Here is a 15421-nt window from a genome sequence, read left to right on the forward strand (position 1 = left end):
TTCATGTACATGACCTCTCCAAGGTGAGCTAAGCAGAAAACGTTGGAGATGTGTTGATTGTTTTTATTCAAGTGGATGCTGTAGAGTTCTGAAGGCAGTGTGTGTCTTGGATGTTGCGTTATTTAATATGTAAATAGGATATTGGAATATTATAAATGGAACATTTGTGAAAGCACTCCCTTTAAACCTAGTGTGTTGGTAAAACCTTTTTGGAAACCTTTGATATGTGAGAGCCCTGCAGGCCTATTTATATGGAGATGAGTGTGTCAACGAGAAGAAAAGCTCGAGGGCCCACGTCTTTTTGAACAAGCTTGTCAAGTACTTGCAGTTCTGTCATTAGCAGACTGCCAAACTCCATGGTTGTGTGTTTGTGACGGCCACACAACTTACCAGTTGTCAAATGTGGGAGTCTTTAAGTATTGCCTCACTTCCTCTGATACCTCCAGAGAACTGTGAAGGTGAAATAAACATTAATGATGTAATAGTAACCATTTTGTTCATTGGTTAGATCAGACACCTCCTCTTACCTAACGTGCTGCAGCTCTCCTTGACGACCCGTCTTACTCCCATTACATCGTCACCCATATCATCATCATCATCACCTCCAACAACAGCATCACCCACCACCTCACAGGCACTTGCCACACACATCACCTTTAACCCTCTAATTAGGAACTTCACCCTGGAACTAAGAACTTTAACCTGTAACCAGGAACGTTACCCTCTAAGACAGGGGCGTCAAACGTACAGCCCGAAGGGCTGGATCAGGCCCGCGAACAGTTTTTATCCGGCCCGCGGGATGAGTTTGCTAAGTATAAAAAATTAAACTGAAACTTTTGAATGAAATAAACTGTTGTTCTAAATGTGTCCACGAGATGTTGCAATAGCAATTATTTGTATATTTGTAGATGATGCTACATACTAACATATGTTAGTGCACCAGTCGAGGAAAATGATCAAACTACATATATGAAATCCTGTAATTTGATTTTGATATAGCATTTTTATCTTGATAGATTGAAAATTAACACCAAAGAGTTGACTGATGAACATTATCACATAATTTATTCAGAAAATATAAATAATGACGAATAAAGATAGAATAATATTAACGGCAACATGTAAGTGTAAAAAAAAAACCCAACAACATTATGATTTGTACATTTTCAGAATGTGCTTGTTCTATTTATACACAAAGAAAACAATCTGAAGTTGTCTTTATTTCTAAGTTATCGTGCCGGGATTTTACTAGTCCGGCCCACTTGGGAGTACATTTTTCTCCATGTGGCCCAGGATCCTTGCCTTCATGATGGTTTGTATGTTGTATGTATTTTATGTATTTGTACCTTGTTTTACTGTTGTACCTTGTTTTTACTGCTGGACCTCGTTTTTACTGTTGTACCTTGTTTTTTACTGTTATATCTCGTTTTACTGTTGAACCTTGTTTTTAATGACTACTGCTACAAACCAAATTGCCCCTCGGGGACAAGAAAGATTTTCTAAGTCCAAGACTAAGATCCAAAATGAGTTTGACACCCCTGATATAAGCAAACATTTTACCCTCCTTATTCTACTGTATACTGTATTCTAATATGCTTCTTAAATATATTTTCACACAAATAAGTGTTATATTTTTGCACATACCTCATTTGAAGGAACTTTTCCCGCACATGATCACATTCCTCTTTGGTTTTGTGCAAAGTTCTCTTGTGGTAGAACGGAGAGGGCTTGTGTGTTTCCTCTGATAAGTCCTTGAACAAGCCAAGCCAGCTCAGATGTTCCACACTCTAAAAACAACAGACATCACGCATGATGTTGGCAAGCAATAGTTCAGGTGGAATTGTAAAGCAATAATGAAATACATGAGGCAATTATTATTATTATTGTAGTAAAATTAATAAAGATACAGGTGTTTGTTGTTTGTTTGACGGGCAACTTTAAAGCTTGAAAATGATTTCACTGAACCTCCAGTTTCTCCCGGAATGAGTCCACCTGTTTTTTCAACTCGTAGATGACCGCAGGCGTGTCTCCTGCTTCAAAGAGGATTTTCTTTTCCAGACCCTGTAGTCTAAGGTCACATGACATGTTTTTTATTACTACACATTCAGAGTCTTTGTACAATAGATACAGCATGTCTGCCTGCCTGCCTAATGCTTGTACAGAATATAAAGAAATTATATGAAATAAACACTAAGGGTGCTGAATTAGGGCTTCACGGTGGCAGAGGGGTTAGTGCATTTGCCTCACAATACGAAGGTCCTGAGTAGTCTTGGGTTCAATCCCGGGCTCGGGATCTTTCTGTGTGGAGTTTGCATATCCTCCCCGTGACTGCGTGGGTTCCCTCCGGGTACTCCGGCTTCCTCCCACTTCCAAAGACATGCACCTGGGGATAAGTTGATTGGCAACACTAAATTGGCCCTAGTGTGTGGATGTGAGTGTGAATGTTGTCTGTCTATCTGTGTTGGCCCTGCGATGAGGTGGCGACTTGTCCAGGGTGTACCCCACCTTCCGCCCGATTGTAGCTGAGATAGGCTCCAGCGCCCCCCGCAACCCCAAAGGGAATAAGCGGTAGAAAATGGATGGATGGATGGATGGGTGCTGAATTAATTCCATTCACATGCTAATCGCGCTTCTTATTCATCCCGATTCTGAATTTATTCGTAATTTTCAACAATAAATTCTTGCTATGTGTTTTTCCAAAAATAAGTTTTAGGCCATCTCTGCGCTTTTTCCCTGTGTGTACTGTAATTGTCATACATCAGCAACCAAGAGCAGCATTTGTAACCTGTAATTTGTTTTAAAAACGTTTTATTATAATTTTATACCAAATTATATATTGCGATAATTGGTTTGAATCAAGAATTGTGTTGGCTCGAGAATTGATTCTGAATTGAAACGTCACCCAAAGAATCAAAATCGAATTGCAATGCCTTCTCTGCTCTCTCATGATCATAAATTGTTAAAAGTTAATTTTATCTTAAAATTACTGTAGGAGCCTAAATGCTATTTATGTTCATTTACATTTTATGGAAGGTGCTGTATGTTTATTCAGCCAAAAGGGGACTATTCACTTTATTTGAATAATACGGAAATGTATATATTGCATACTTAGAGTAATTATAAGGCACACTTTATTTGTAATCATTAAATTTGTGTGAACAATCTGATAACGTACTATTTTATACTGCTTTAATACAGGGGAAAATGTGTAACTGTTTAATTGCATTTATGGTGGAAGGATCTGTGTGGTAATAAGGTTTGGACATAGTGTATTATTATTATTAGTAAGCAGCACCAAGTTCCCTGGGGGTGCAGATAACGGACAATATAACCTGGTCCCTACACACCGGAGCTCTTGTAAAAAGAGCTCAGCAGCGCATGCACTTTTTGCGTCGGATGAAAAGAGCCCAGCTCCCTCCCCCATTCTCACCACATTCTACAGAGGCACTATAGAGAGCCTGCTGACCAACATCATCTCTGTCTGGACTGGAGCCTGCAATGCCTCAGACTGGAAGTCTCTCCAGAGAGTGGTGAGGACGGCGGAAAAAATCCTCAGGACTCCTCTTCCTCCTATCCAGGAGATCACAAAAAGCCGCTGCCTGACCAGGGCTCAGAAAATCTGCAAAGACTCCTCCCACCCCCACCAAGGACTGTTTTCACTGCTGGACTCTAGAAAGAGGTTCCGCAGCCTCCGAAGCAGAACCTCCAGTTTCTGTAACAGCTTCTTCCCTCAGGCCGTAAGACTCTTGAACGCATCATAAATAAATTATCCCCTCAACTCCCCCCAAAATGGATTAACTCGCTGGAATAAAAAAGACAATATAACATACATCTATAAACGTGGACACATGTGAAAAACTGCAATATATTTATCTGTACAGTAATCTATTTATTTATTTATATATATTTATATGTATTCATTTTATATATATATTTATTAGAGATGTCCGATAATGGCTTTTTGCCGATATCCGATATTCCAATATTGTCCAACTCTTTAATTACCGATACCGATATCAACCGATACCGATATCAACTGATATGTACAGTTGTGGAATTAACACATTATTATGCCTAATTTGGACAACCAGGTATGGTGAAGATAAGGTACTTTAAAAAATAATAATAAAATAAAATAAGATAAATAAATTGAAAACATTTTCTTGAATAAAAAAGAAAGTAAATCAATATAAATACAGTTATATTGAAACTAGTAATTAATGAAAATTAGTAAAATTAACTGTTAAAGGTTAGTACTATCAGTGGACCAGCAGCACAATCATGTGTGCTTACGGACTGTATCCCTGCAGACTGTATTGATCTATATTGATATATAATGTAAGAACCAGAATATTAATAACAGAAAGAAACAACCCTTTTGTGTGAATGAGTGTGAATGAGTGTAAATGGGGGAGGAAGGTTATTTTGGGTTGGTGCACTAATTGTAAGTGTATTTTGTGTTTTTTGTGTTGATTTAATAAAAAAAACAAAAAATTAAAAAAAACGATACCGATAATAAAAAAAACGATACCGATCATTTCCGATATTACATTTTAACAAATTTATCGGCCAATAATCCTGAAAGCTGATCTGTCCAGTTTTGGAGTTGGTGTCAGCAGGCCAGGGAAGCTAGGGTCGATATTCTTCTCTTGATCATCTTCGGTGGCATAAGGGACGGTGTGAGCCAAGACATCCAGGGGGTTTAGCTCGCTCGTCTGCGGGAACAAACTGCCGCCATTACTTGCCGTGCTACCAAGGTTCTTTGTCCCTGAATTGCTCACACACTCCGGCAGATTCAATGGGGGTCTGGCGGCAGATTTCTTTGACTTTATCGTTGGAAATGCATCTGCTTTGAGTGTCGCAGGATATCCACACATTCTTGCCATCTCTGTCGTAGCATAGCTTTCGTCGGTAAAGTGTGCGGAACAAACGTCCAATTTCTTGCCACTTTCGCATCTTTGGGCCACTGGTGCAACTTGAATCCGTCCCTGTTCGTGTTGTTACACCCTCCGACAACACACCGACGAGGCATGATGTCTCCAAGGTACGGAAAACAGTCGAAAAAATGGAAAATAACAGAGCTGATTTGACTCGGTGTTTGAGAAAATGGCGGATTGCTTCCCGATGTGACGTCACGTTGTGACGTCATCGCTCCGAGAGCGAATATTAGAAAGGCGTTTAATTCGCCAAAATTCACCCATTTAGAGTTCGGAAATCGGTTAAAAAAATATATGGTCTTTTTTCTGCAACATCAAGGTATATATTGACGCTTACAAAGGTCTGGTGATAATGTTCCCCTTTAAAGGAAGTGGATATAAATTAAGATATTGAGCAACTGAATACAGATATTACAAAGTGCATAATGGAAGCAGCCAAACAGAGCATACCAAGGAGTAGTATAGGGAAAATAAGGAAGATAGTGCCGTGGTGGACACAAGCGTGCACAGACGCAATAAAAGAACGGAATAGAGCATTTAGAATAATGAGAAGAACACATAATTTTCCAGATATGATCCAGTATAAGCTAAAGTAAGGTACGTTATTAAAAAGACGAAAAAAGAGTATTGGAGAACACTTTGTGAATGAATAAATAGAACTACTCCATTAGGCCAGGTGTGGGGAATGATCAAGAACATGTGTGGGATCAGAAGTGAACATAAACATCACTGTGTGGTAGAAAATAAAGAAAAAGCAGAACTTTTGGCAAAAACATTTGTTAAAGTGCACAGCAATGATAATTTGAGAAATGAAGAAAAAGAAAAGAGAGACGAAACAATTAATTTAAATATTGGGGAAATAACTGAAGATAACGACAATGGCTTTAGAAACACGATAGATATAACATTTTCTTTGAATGAAATGGTTCGAATAATGAAACAGGTTAAAAATACAACCCCAGGAAAAGACCAGATGAGTTACCAGATGGTCAAAAACGTAGGTAGCATTGGCAAAGAAGTGGTCTTGAAATTATATAATAGGATATACCAAGAAGGAAAATTACCAGCTGAGTGGAAAGAAGCTGTAATAATTCCCATATGCAAACCAGGAAAAGACCCGGAAGAAGCAGGTAATTATAGGCCGATAGCATTGACCTCAAATTTAGGCAAAGTAATGGAAAAAATTATTAATGAAAGATTAGTATATTATTTTGAGTCAAAATAAAATAATAAAAAACTACCAAAGTAGATTTGGGAAAGCAAGAAACACAAACGACCCAGTAGTGCAGCTGGAAGAAGAAATTAGAAAAGGACAAATAAGTAAAGAAAGTATCATTGCAGTATTTTTTGACATAGAAAAAGCGTATGATATGTTGTGGAAATAGGGGTTGCTGATAAAATTAAATAAAATTGGGATTACAGGAAAGATGTACAGATGGATAAAAGACTTCTTAACAAGTAGAAACATTTTTGTATAAATATAGAATAAATATAGTAGAATATATTTAGTGGAAAATGGGACCCCGCAATGGAGTATATATAATAAGTCCAGTACTATTTTCGATAATGATAAATGAAGTGTTTAGTGAAGTGGAAAGGTTAGTGGATGTGGCACTGTTTGCTGATGATGGAGTGATGTGGAAGAGAGGTAGAAATACAAAACATGTAGAAAAGAAGATTCAAAAAGTGGTAAATATTGTTCAAGAATGGGGAACAGCTTGGGGTTTAAGATTCTCTGTTGGGAAAACTAAAGTCATGAATTTGACAAAGAGGAAGGTTCAAAACAAGCTCCAAATTCAACTTTATTGAGAAAATATAGAAGAGGTAAATATTTAGGAATATGGTTTGATAAATATATTAACTGGTCAATCCACATCTGGAGAAATGTAAAAAGGTGTTAAATATAATGAGGGCTTTGATGGGTAAAGATTGGGGGGCTGACAGACAGACATTGGAAGCAATATATATTACTTTAATTCGATTTGTTATTGATTATGGATGCATCATTTATCAATCTGCTTCAAAAACATTACTTGGGGAAATAGACAGGATCCAGTCACAGGCTTTAAGGTTATGTTGTGGAGCTACACAATCCTCCCCAGTGGCAGCATTACAAGTAGAAATGAATGAAAAACCTTTAGACATGAGAAGAGATCAACTGTCAGCTGTTTATTGGGCAAACTTAAAAGGGTCCATGCAAGGACATCCAACTCACTAAGTGTTACTAAACTGCCAAGAAAAAGAGAAGAAAAAGATGAATAGTTTTGGGTGGATAATAGGAGACATAGGTAAAAAAGTTCAAATTGACAATATTAAAGTTAGCAGTACCAATCCCTGCAATACCACCGTGGATGTACAATAACCCAAATGTAGATATGCAATTATTAAAGAATATAAGTTTAAATAATTACCAGATAGAACAATAGATTGAGGAAATGTTTTTAGACAATGTGATGATATATACAGATGCATCAAAAACTATAAATAATAAAGTAGGAGCTGCAGCAGTTATCCCACAAGGAAACGTAGTATTGAATAAAAGAATCAGCGATAATTTATCGTTTTTTACGGGGGAATTGGTCGCAATTTATATGGCAGTTAATTGGATAGAGGAAAATAAAGCAAGAAAAGCAGTCGTGTGCTCGGACTCCAGCAGTGCATTGATTAGCATAAAAAACATAGCATCAGAAAAAAGACAAGATTTAGTATATGAAATAGTTCAGGCAGTCTACAGAATAAATTAAGCGGGAAGTGTGGTAACATTTCTCTGGGAACCTGCTCATGTAGGAGTTGTGGGGAATTAATTAGCAAATACTGTAAGTACGCAACGCAAGCAACCACTAATACAGAAGTAAACATGGAGATGAACCACAGTGAAGAATAAGTGAAGAATATAGTTAAGATAGAACACAATAGAAGTGGCAGGATAGTTGCAATAAGGGAACAAAAGGTAGGGAGTATTACAAAGTCCAGAGGAGAGTAGGTGTAATGAGAGGAGGAATAGAAATAGGAAGGAAGAAGACATTATTACTAGAATGAGATTCGGACATACATATCTAAATAGTTCATTGAAATTGATAGGGAAACATAATACAGGCTGTGTGACTGTTGTCATCAGATTAAAAGTGTAGGACATGTTTTAATACATTGCAGGAAATACAATGGAGAAAGGGATTTAAGTTAGCGAAAGGGAAGGTTCGGTTAGTAGTGTAAGATATTTTAGGATTGCACTCAGAACACGTAGGATACAGAGCATCATAGACATTTGGAAAAAAAAGACTAGGTTAAATAAAATAATATAGAGTAGGGTTCCATCTCGGTCCACACTCCATATCAGAAGGTGGTGGTAATGCACACCAGAAGTTGCTTGCCAACCGCCATTAAACCAAAAAAGGAGAAGAAGAAGAATTGGATACTCACTCGTGAGTATCCACTCACAAGTTGTGAGTTGCGAGAGCAGGAAGTGCTAGGCTGATCAGCCGAGTCACACCGAAGCCACACTCGGTTATCAGAGAAATCGGACATCTACTCGCTTTTTTAACCCATGATGGCCGAAGGACAGCAAAACGTTGATTCAATTGCAGACTTGCAAGGCCATTTTCAAGAAGGCTGTTTCAAGAGTATCAAAATCTCATGAGGCGAGGTCGGCCGACTCTCGAGCTCACTAACCTGTCCCAGCCAGTGAAATGGTTTGTTCACCACTTCCAATAGAATCTACCAACTATATAAACATTATTGAATATGTTTTGTATACCTAAATTGAATTATGACGTCAAATTGACTTAAAGCTGAAAATGTATCACTTCAATGAGATGTTGTTGTCGTAAATCATAGTCTCGATTCCATACTTTTGTACCTTTTCTCCATAGATGAGAGGTCAAATCCCAGTGCACCAGCAAGCTCCACACCTGATTTGTCAGCACACGGTCAAAGTCAAACCTTCAGCTGTGTTGTGGAGGTGAAGATGAAAGTTAAGTTACCTAAAGGCTCATTGTTGCAGTCGGACGCCACCACTTCCAGTTTGTAGCAGGAGTTGGGATGATTGGGCTCTAGATTAGGTGAGATGTTGATGATGTTGCCTTTGGGATTGTACAGCTTCAGGATGTCATGTGGTCCTGCTTCAGCTGCAGAGCGGAACAGATCTGGAAACATTGATTGAGTCTTCATTGGACTGAAACAATTCAATAACCATTTTGAGATTTGATTTTCCATACAGAACACCTCACTTTTTGATTCTGTCCTCATTTTCCGTCATTGAACAAAATCTTTAAAAAATGTAACATTTGTGTGTGACAATTTAAAGCTTCCACATCACTTTTGTGGAAGAAACATCATGTAGACAACTGTTTCTATAGAAGCAGTTCTGCTTCTAAAACCACTTGGAACTCTTTGTTTTGGTTTATTTTAATTGATCGAGTTAGGGTGGGGGTTATGTTTATTTTTATAGTGCATTGATGTTTTTCATGGGAGCTTTATTTTACGGTGACACCATAGGGCGTTGCTGATTTCCTTGTCTGAAAAACCTTGCGTGAGCTCTAAGCATAGTCGAGAAATGCGTAGAAACACGTAACTTTTCCGCGTATATTTTTTCAATTACCGTATTTTCCGCACTATAAGGCGCACCGGATTATTAGCCGCACCTTCAATGAATGGCATATTTCATAACTTTGTCCACCAATAAGCCGCCCCGGACTATAAGCCGCGCCTACGCTGCGCTAAAGGGAATGTCAAAAAAACAGTCAGATAGGTCAGTCAAACTTTAATAATATATTAAAAACCAGCGTTCTAACAACTCTGTTCACTCCCAAAATGTACGCAAATGTGCAATCACAAACATAGTAAAATTCAAAATAGTGCAGAGCAATAGCAACATAATGTTGCTCGAACGTTAATGTCACAACACACAAAATAAACATAGCGCTCACTTTCTAAAGTTATTCTTCATTCGTAAATCCTTCGTCTTCGGTGTCCGAAGTGAAAAGTTGGGCAAATTTACGATCCACTGGCAGATGTTGGCGTCGTCTGGCGCTGCCTCCTCGTCTTAGTGAAGGTGTGTTCGCCTTCTGTCATCCATTGTTCCCACGCAGTTAGCAGTCTAGCTTCGAATGCCCTGTTGACACCAATATCTAGCGGCTGGAGGTCTTTTGTCAATCCACCCGGAATGACGGCGAGTATTGAATTAAGCGCGTAAGCGTGTCTCTCAATGTGCTGTTATGAGCTAGCAAATATAACAACTACACTACCCAGCATGCAACGATAGTTACGAGCATGCGCGGTAGCCCTGAGAAGCGTTGTTGTATGCTGGGAGTTAGAATGTGGTTATGAGCACGCTGTGAGTAAACGTTGAGAACTCAGTTAACACGCCTCGTCTGCATTATTTATAATTAGACAGACAACACACTTAATAGGAGCCATTTTGGGGTCTTTACATAAACACACAAATGGAAATGAAACGTCACATATCCCAGCATGCACCGCGCGCTTCTTCTACGGGGAAAAAAGATGGCGGCTGTTTACCGTAGTTGCGAGACCTAAACTTTATGAAAATGAATCTTAATATTTATCCATATATAAAGCGCACCGGGTTATAAGGCGCACTGTCAGCTTTTGAGAAAATTTGTGGTTTTTAGGTGCGCCTTATAGTGCAGTGAAAGTTACTCCCGCACTTTTCAGCCCTGCTGACGCAACTTTTTTGTGTGCTGCAAATTTTATAAGAAACGGGGAAATTATGTAAGTTGCAGGTTCAAATATGAAGTGTCCGATACAGGCTCATCCAGCCAGGACTTCTTGAAGCTTGTCGATCACAACGCACAAAGTCGGCCCCGTCTCTTCCTCCGCATCTCCACTGGATCCTCCGGTTTCTCCGGGTGTGGAAGAGAGTCAGCAGCTAGTCTACGGCGCAAACAACTGAGCTGTTGAAGCCAAAAGGCTTACCAGAGGGAGATCCAAATGTCCACAAAAAAAGCACCAAAAAGTAATGCAGCGGTGCCAAAGGTGCCCGTAAAAGCAAAAAACATGAAAATAAGAGGGAAACATCAAGAACACAAAGGAAGAAGCACACGCACAGAGCTCCTGCAACCAGCAGCCACTACAGCAGCACAATCTTGAAAAAAAAATGCACATAACATAGTGTAATATATGCACTTGAATTACTGTAATGTACAGTATGCACTTTAAGTAGTGTAATGTATGCACTTAAAGTACAGCAATATATGTGCTTACAGTACTGTAAAGTATGCACTTACAGTACTGTAATATATGCACTTGAATTACTGTAATATTCAAGTGCAGTATTGAATGCATTTAAATCACTGTAAAGAATGAACCTAAAGTCGTGTAATGTATGCACTTAAAGTAATGTAATTTACGCACCTAAAGTAGAGTACCGTAATGTATGCACTTCAAGGGGCCCTATTATGCAAAACCAACGTTTGACACCGGTTGGAACTTGTTTTTGTGTATTTGGGCTCCCCATAAGTCTCCAAAATGTACATATTCATCCCTACTTACAGAGATCATAAATGTTTCCCTGTTTCCTGGGACGAGAGTAAAAGAACACTGATTCGAAAATGACGATGTATACATCATTGTATATATATATATATATATATATATATATATATATATATATATATATATATATATATATATATAAATATATATATATATATATATATATATATATATATATATATATATATATATATATATATATATATATATATATATATACAGTACAGGCCAAAAGTTTGGACACACCTTCTCATTCAATGCATTTTCTTTATTTTCATGATTATTTTTACTTGATATTAGGCATCAAAACTATGAATGAACACATGTGGAGTTATGTACTTAACAAAAAAAAGGTAAAGTAACTGAAAAGCCACCCTTTGCTCTGATTACTTTTTCGCACACTCTTGGCATTCTTTCGATGAGCTTCAAGAGGTAGTCACCTGAAATGGTTTTCACTTCACAGGTGTGCTTGAAGCTCATCGAGAGAATGCCAAGAGTGTCCATCCATCCATCCATCTTCTTCTGCTTATCCGAGGTCGGGTCGCGGGGGCAGCAGCCTAAGCAGGGAAGCCCAGACTTCCCTCTCCCCAGCCACTTTGTACAGCTCTTCCTGTGGGACCCCGAGGCGTTCCCAGGCCAGCCGGGAGACATAGTCTTCCCAACGTGTCCTGGGTCTTCCCCGCGGCCTCCTACCGGTCGGACGTGCCCTAAACACCTCCCTAGGGAGGCGTTCGAGTGGCATCCTGACCAGATGCCCGAACCACCTCATCTGGCTCCTCTCGATGTGGAGGAGCAGCGGCTTTACTTTGAGCTCCCCCCGGATGGCAGAGCTTCTCACCCTATCTCTAAGGGAGAGCCCCGCCACCCGGCGGAGGAAACTCATTTCGGCCGCTTGTACCCGTGATCTTGTCCTTTCGGTCATAACCCAAAGCTCATGACCATAGGTGAGGATGGGAACGTAGATCGACCGGTAAATTGAGAGCTTTGCCTTCCGGCTCAGCTCCTTCTTCACCACAACGGATCGATACAGCGTCCGCATTACTGAAGACGCCGCACCGATCCGCCTGTCGATCTCACGATCCACTCTTCCCTCACTCGTGAACAAGACTCCGAGGTACTTGAACTCCTCCACTTGGGGCAAGATCTCCTCCCCAACCCGGAGATGTGCAAAGCAGTAATCAGAGCAAAGGGTGGCTATTTGAAGAAACTAGAATAAAAAAACATGTTTTCAGTTATTTCACCTTTTTTTGTTAAGTACATAACTCCACGTGTTCATTAATAGTTTTGATGCCTTCAGTGACAATCTACAATGTAAATAGTCATGAAAAAAAAGAAAATGCATTGAATGAGAAGATGTGTCCAAACTTTTGGCCTGTACTATATACTGTTTATATATATATATATATATATATATATATATATATATATAAATAACAGAGAGTTGAGAATTAGAAAAAGAAACAAGGAGAATAAAAATATGTATTTTCCAAAGAAGAAGTGAGGAGCTGTCAGTGGCAGCTGTTACAAATGCATTAGACCAGTCTGCTGCTGTACAACACTTTCACTTTCATATAACAACATAGAATCTTGAAACTCATTCATGGTCACTTGAGGCAATGCAAAATGTTCCCTAATCTTCCAGACATCATCATCATTCTTTATAATGAAGTTCTTACCTTTGACATCCTGAGCAGGACAGTCCAGTGAAAACTCTGCTTGTTCTGGTTTTCCATTCACCGTGAAGAAAATCATTTTTGTTTCCATCTCCTTCATTGAAGTCTAATGTCAATGTTTCTGTGTGTATTACTGCTCCCAATCATCTCCCCTTCATTATCATATGAAGCAACACGCCACCCCCATGTTTACATCATCTTCCTGACCCGCCTCCTCCTCATAATTAATTGCACACACTTCATTGGTGCACTGCTAAAGAGCTGTATGACACATATTTGATCAACACTCATGAAAATAAATCACTTTTGGGTTTTTTCTCCAAGAGACGCACACATAATTTAAAACATGCATAGGCTGCTTTAATATTCTTCACAAAAACATGTTAAAACCAAAACAAACGGGAACTGCACTTTTCCCTCCAACCATTCATCATTTCCAAGGTGAGACAATCACAAATGAGTTTTTCTTTTTTTATGCATTTAAAAAAAAACGGCTAACATTAATGCAGGTAATGGGAATTTGATATTTTCCGCCTATATAAAAGCCTTTCATATACATGATGTAAGTATATACAGTATGTAATGTAGTAACAGGCACATAATAACATGACATATTTACGTATTTAGCTAATTTTTAACATTCGGCAGCGCTTTGATTTCACATCGAATCACAACTTTGGCTATTTACATCAACAAAATACCAATCATGGAAGACTTCATTAGAAAAAAACGACGACTTGGGGTCAAATGATGATTCAGAACTAGAGATGCCCGATAATAAAAAAAATCAACATAAAAAACACAAGATACACTTACAATTAGTGCACCAAGCCAAAAAACCTTCCTCCCCCATGTACACTCATTCACACTCATTCACACAAAAGGGTTGTCTCTTTCTGTTATTAATATTCTGGTTCTTACATCATATATCAATATACCGTATTTTCCGCACTATAAGGCGCACCTAAAAACCACAAATTTTCTCAAAAGCTGACAGTGCGCCTTATAACCCGGTGCGCTTTATTACGATTCATTTTCATAAAGTTTCGATCTCGCAACTTCGGTAAACAGCCGCCATCTTTTTTCCCGGTAGAACAGGAAGCGCTTCTTCTTCTACGCAAGCAACCGCCAAGGAAAGCACCCGCCCCCATAGAACAGGAAGCGCTTCTTCTTCTACTGTAAGCAACCACCCGCCCCTGGAAGAAGAAGGAAAAACGCGCGGATATCACCGTACGTTTCATTTCCTGTTTACATCTGTAAAGACCACAAAATGGCTCCTACTAAGCGACAAGGATCCGGTTCATAAAAAGACGCAATCTCTCCATCCGCACACGGATTACTACCGTATTTCACAGCAACTGATATTCCTGTGAACCGCACTGTGGAACGGGAGCACGTACGGTGAATATTCGCACCACAGGGAATGAGAAGTCATCCTTCACTGTGGTTCTAGCTTGCCATGCTAACTTCCACCCATGGTGATATTCAAAAGGAAGACCTTGCCAAAAGAGACCTTTCCAGCCGGCGTCATCATAAAAGCTAACTCGAAGGGATGGATGGATGAAGAAAAGATGAGCGAGTGGTTAAGGGAAGTTTACGCGAAGAGGCCGGGTGGCTTTTTTCACACAGCTCCGTCCATGTTGATATACGACTCTATGCGCGCCCACATCACAGATGGTGTCAAAAAACAAGTGAAGCACACAAATACAACACTCGCCGTCATTCCGGGTGGATTAACCAAAGAACTCCAACCGCTGGATATTGGTGTCAACAGGGCATTCAAATCACGACTGCGAACGGCGTGGGAACAATGGATGACCGAAGGCGAACACACCTTCACTAAAACAGGCAGACAGCGCCGGACGACATACGCCAACATTTGCCAGTGGATCGTAAATGCCTGGGCAGATATTTCGGTCACAACTGTGGTCCGAGCTTTCCGGAAGGCAGGATTCACAGAACTACTGGACAACAACAGCGACACTGACTCCGATGACTTCGACGAGACGGAACCGGCCATTTTGGATCCCACGCTTGCGCAACTTTTCAATTCGGACACCGAAGACGAAGAATTCGAAGGATTTACGAATGAAGAATAACTTCAGAAGGTGAGCGCTATGTTTATTTTGTGTGTTGTGACATTAACGTTCGAGCAACATTATGTTGCTATTGCTCTACACCATTTTGAATTTTACTATGTTTGTGATTGCACATTTGCGTACATTTTGGGACAGAGTTGTTAGAACGCTGGTTTTCAATATATTATTAAAGTTTGACTGAACTATCTGACTGTTTTTT

The 15421-nt window shown here is 39.4% G+C and overlaps 1 protein-coding gene across 3 annotated transcripts in view; it reads right to left on the reverse strand.

The window, feature by feature from the left end:
- The window catches only part of LOC133574245 (high affinity cGMP-specific 3',5'-cyclic phosphodiesterase 9A), a 51797-nt gene extending 38533 nt beyond the window's left edge, over nucleotides 1-13264 (reverse strand). For 2 of the 3 annotated variants that reach the window (XM_061926345.1, XM_061926344.1), the window contains exons 1-6: nucleotides 13127-13264; nucleotides 8918-9079; nucleotides 8794-8845; nucleotides 1966-2068; nucleotides 1645-1787; nucleotides 391-450 (exon numbers count right to left, since the gene is read on the reverse strand). In XM_061926345.1, coding sequence (XP_061782329.1) covers nucleotides 391-450; nucleotides 1645-1787; nucleotides 1966-2068; nucleotides 8794-8845; nucleotides 8918-9079; nucleotides 13127-13223 — 617 coding nt within the window. In that variant the 5' untranslated portion in view covers nucleotides 13224-13264. Of the gene's footprint in view, nucleotides 1-390; nucleotides 451-1644; nucleotides 1788-1965; nucleotides 2069-8793; nucleotides 8846-8917; nucleotides 9080-9862; nucleotides 10048-13126 lie in introns of all 3 variants that reach the window. The other variant, XM_072912010.1, reaches the window with a different exon arrangement.
- Nucleotides 13265-15421: the final 2157 nt, after the last annotated feature.

Source organism: Nerophis lumbriciformis, linkage group LG31, assembly GCF_033978685.3.
Source record: "Nerophis lumbriciformis linkage group LG31, RoL_Nlum_v2.1, whole genome shotgun sequence".
In the NCBI taxonomy this organism is placed as follows: Eukaryota; Metazoa; Chordata; class Actinopteri; order Syngnathiformes; family Syngnathidae; genus Nerophis; species Nerophis lumbriciformis.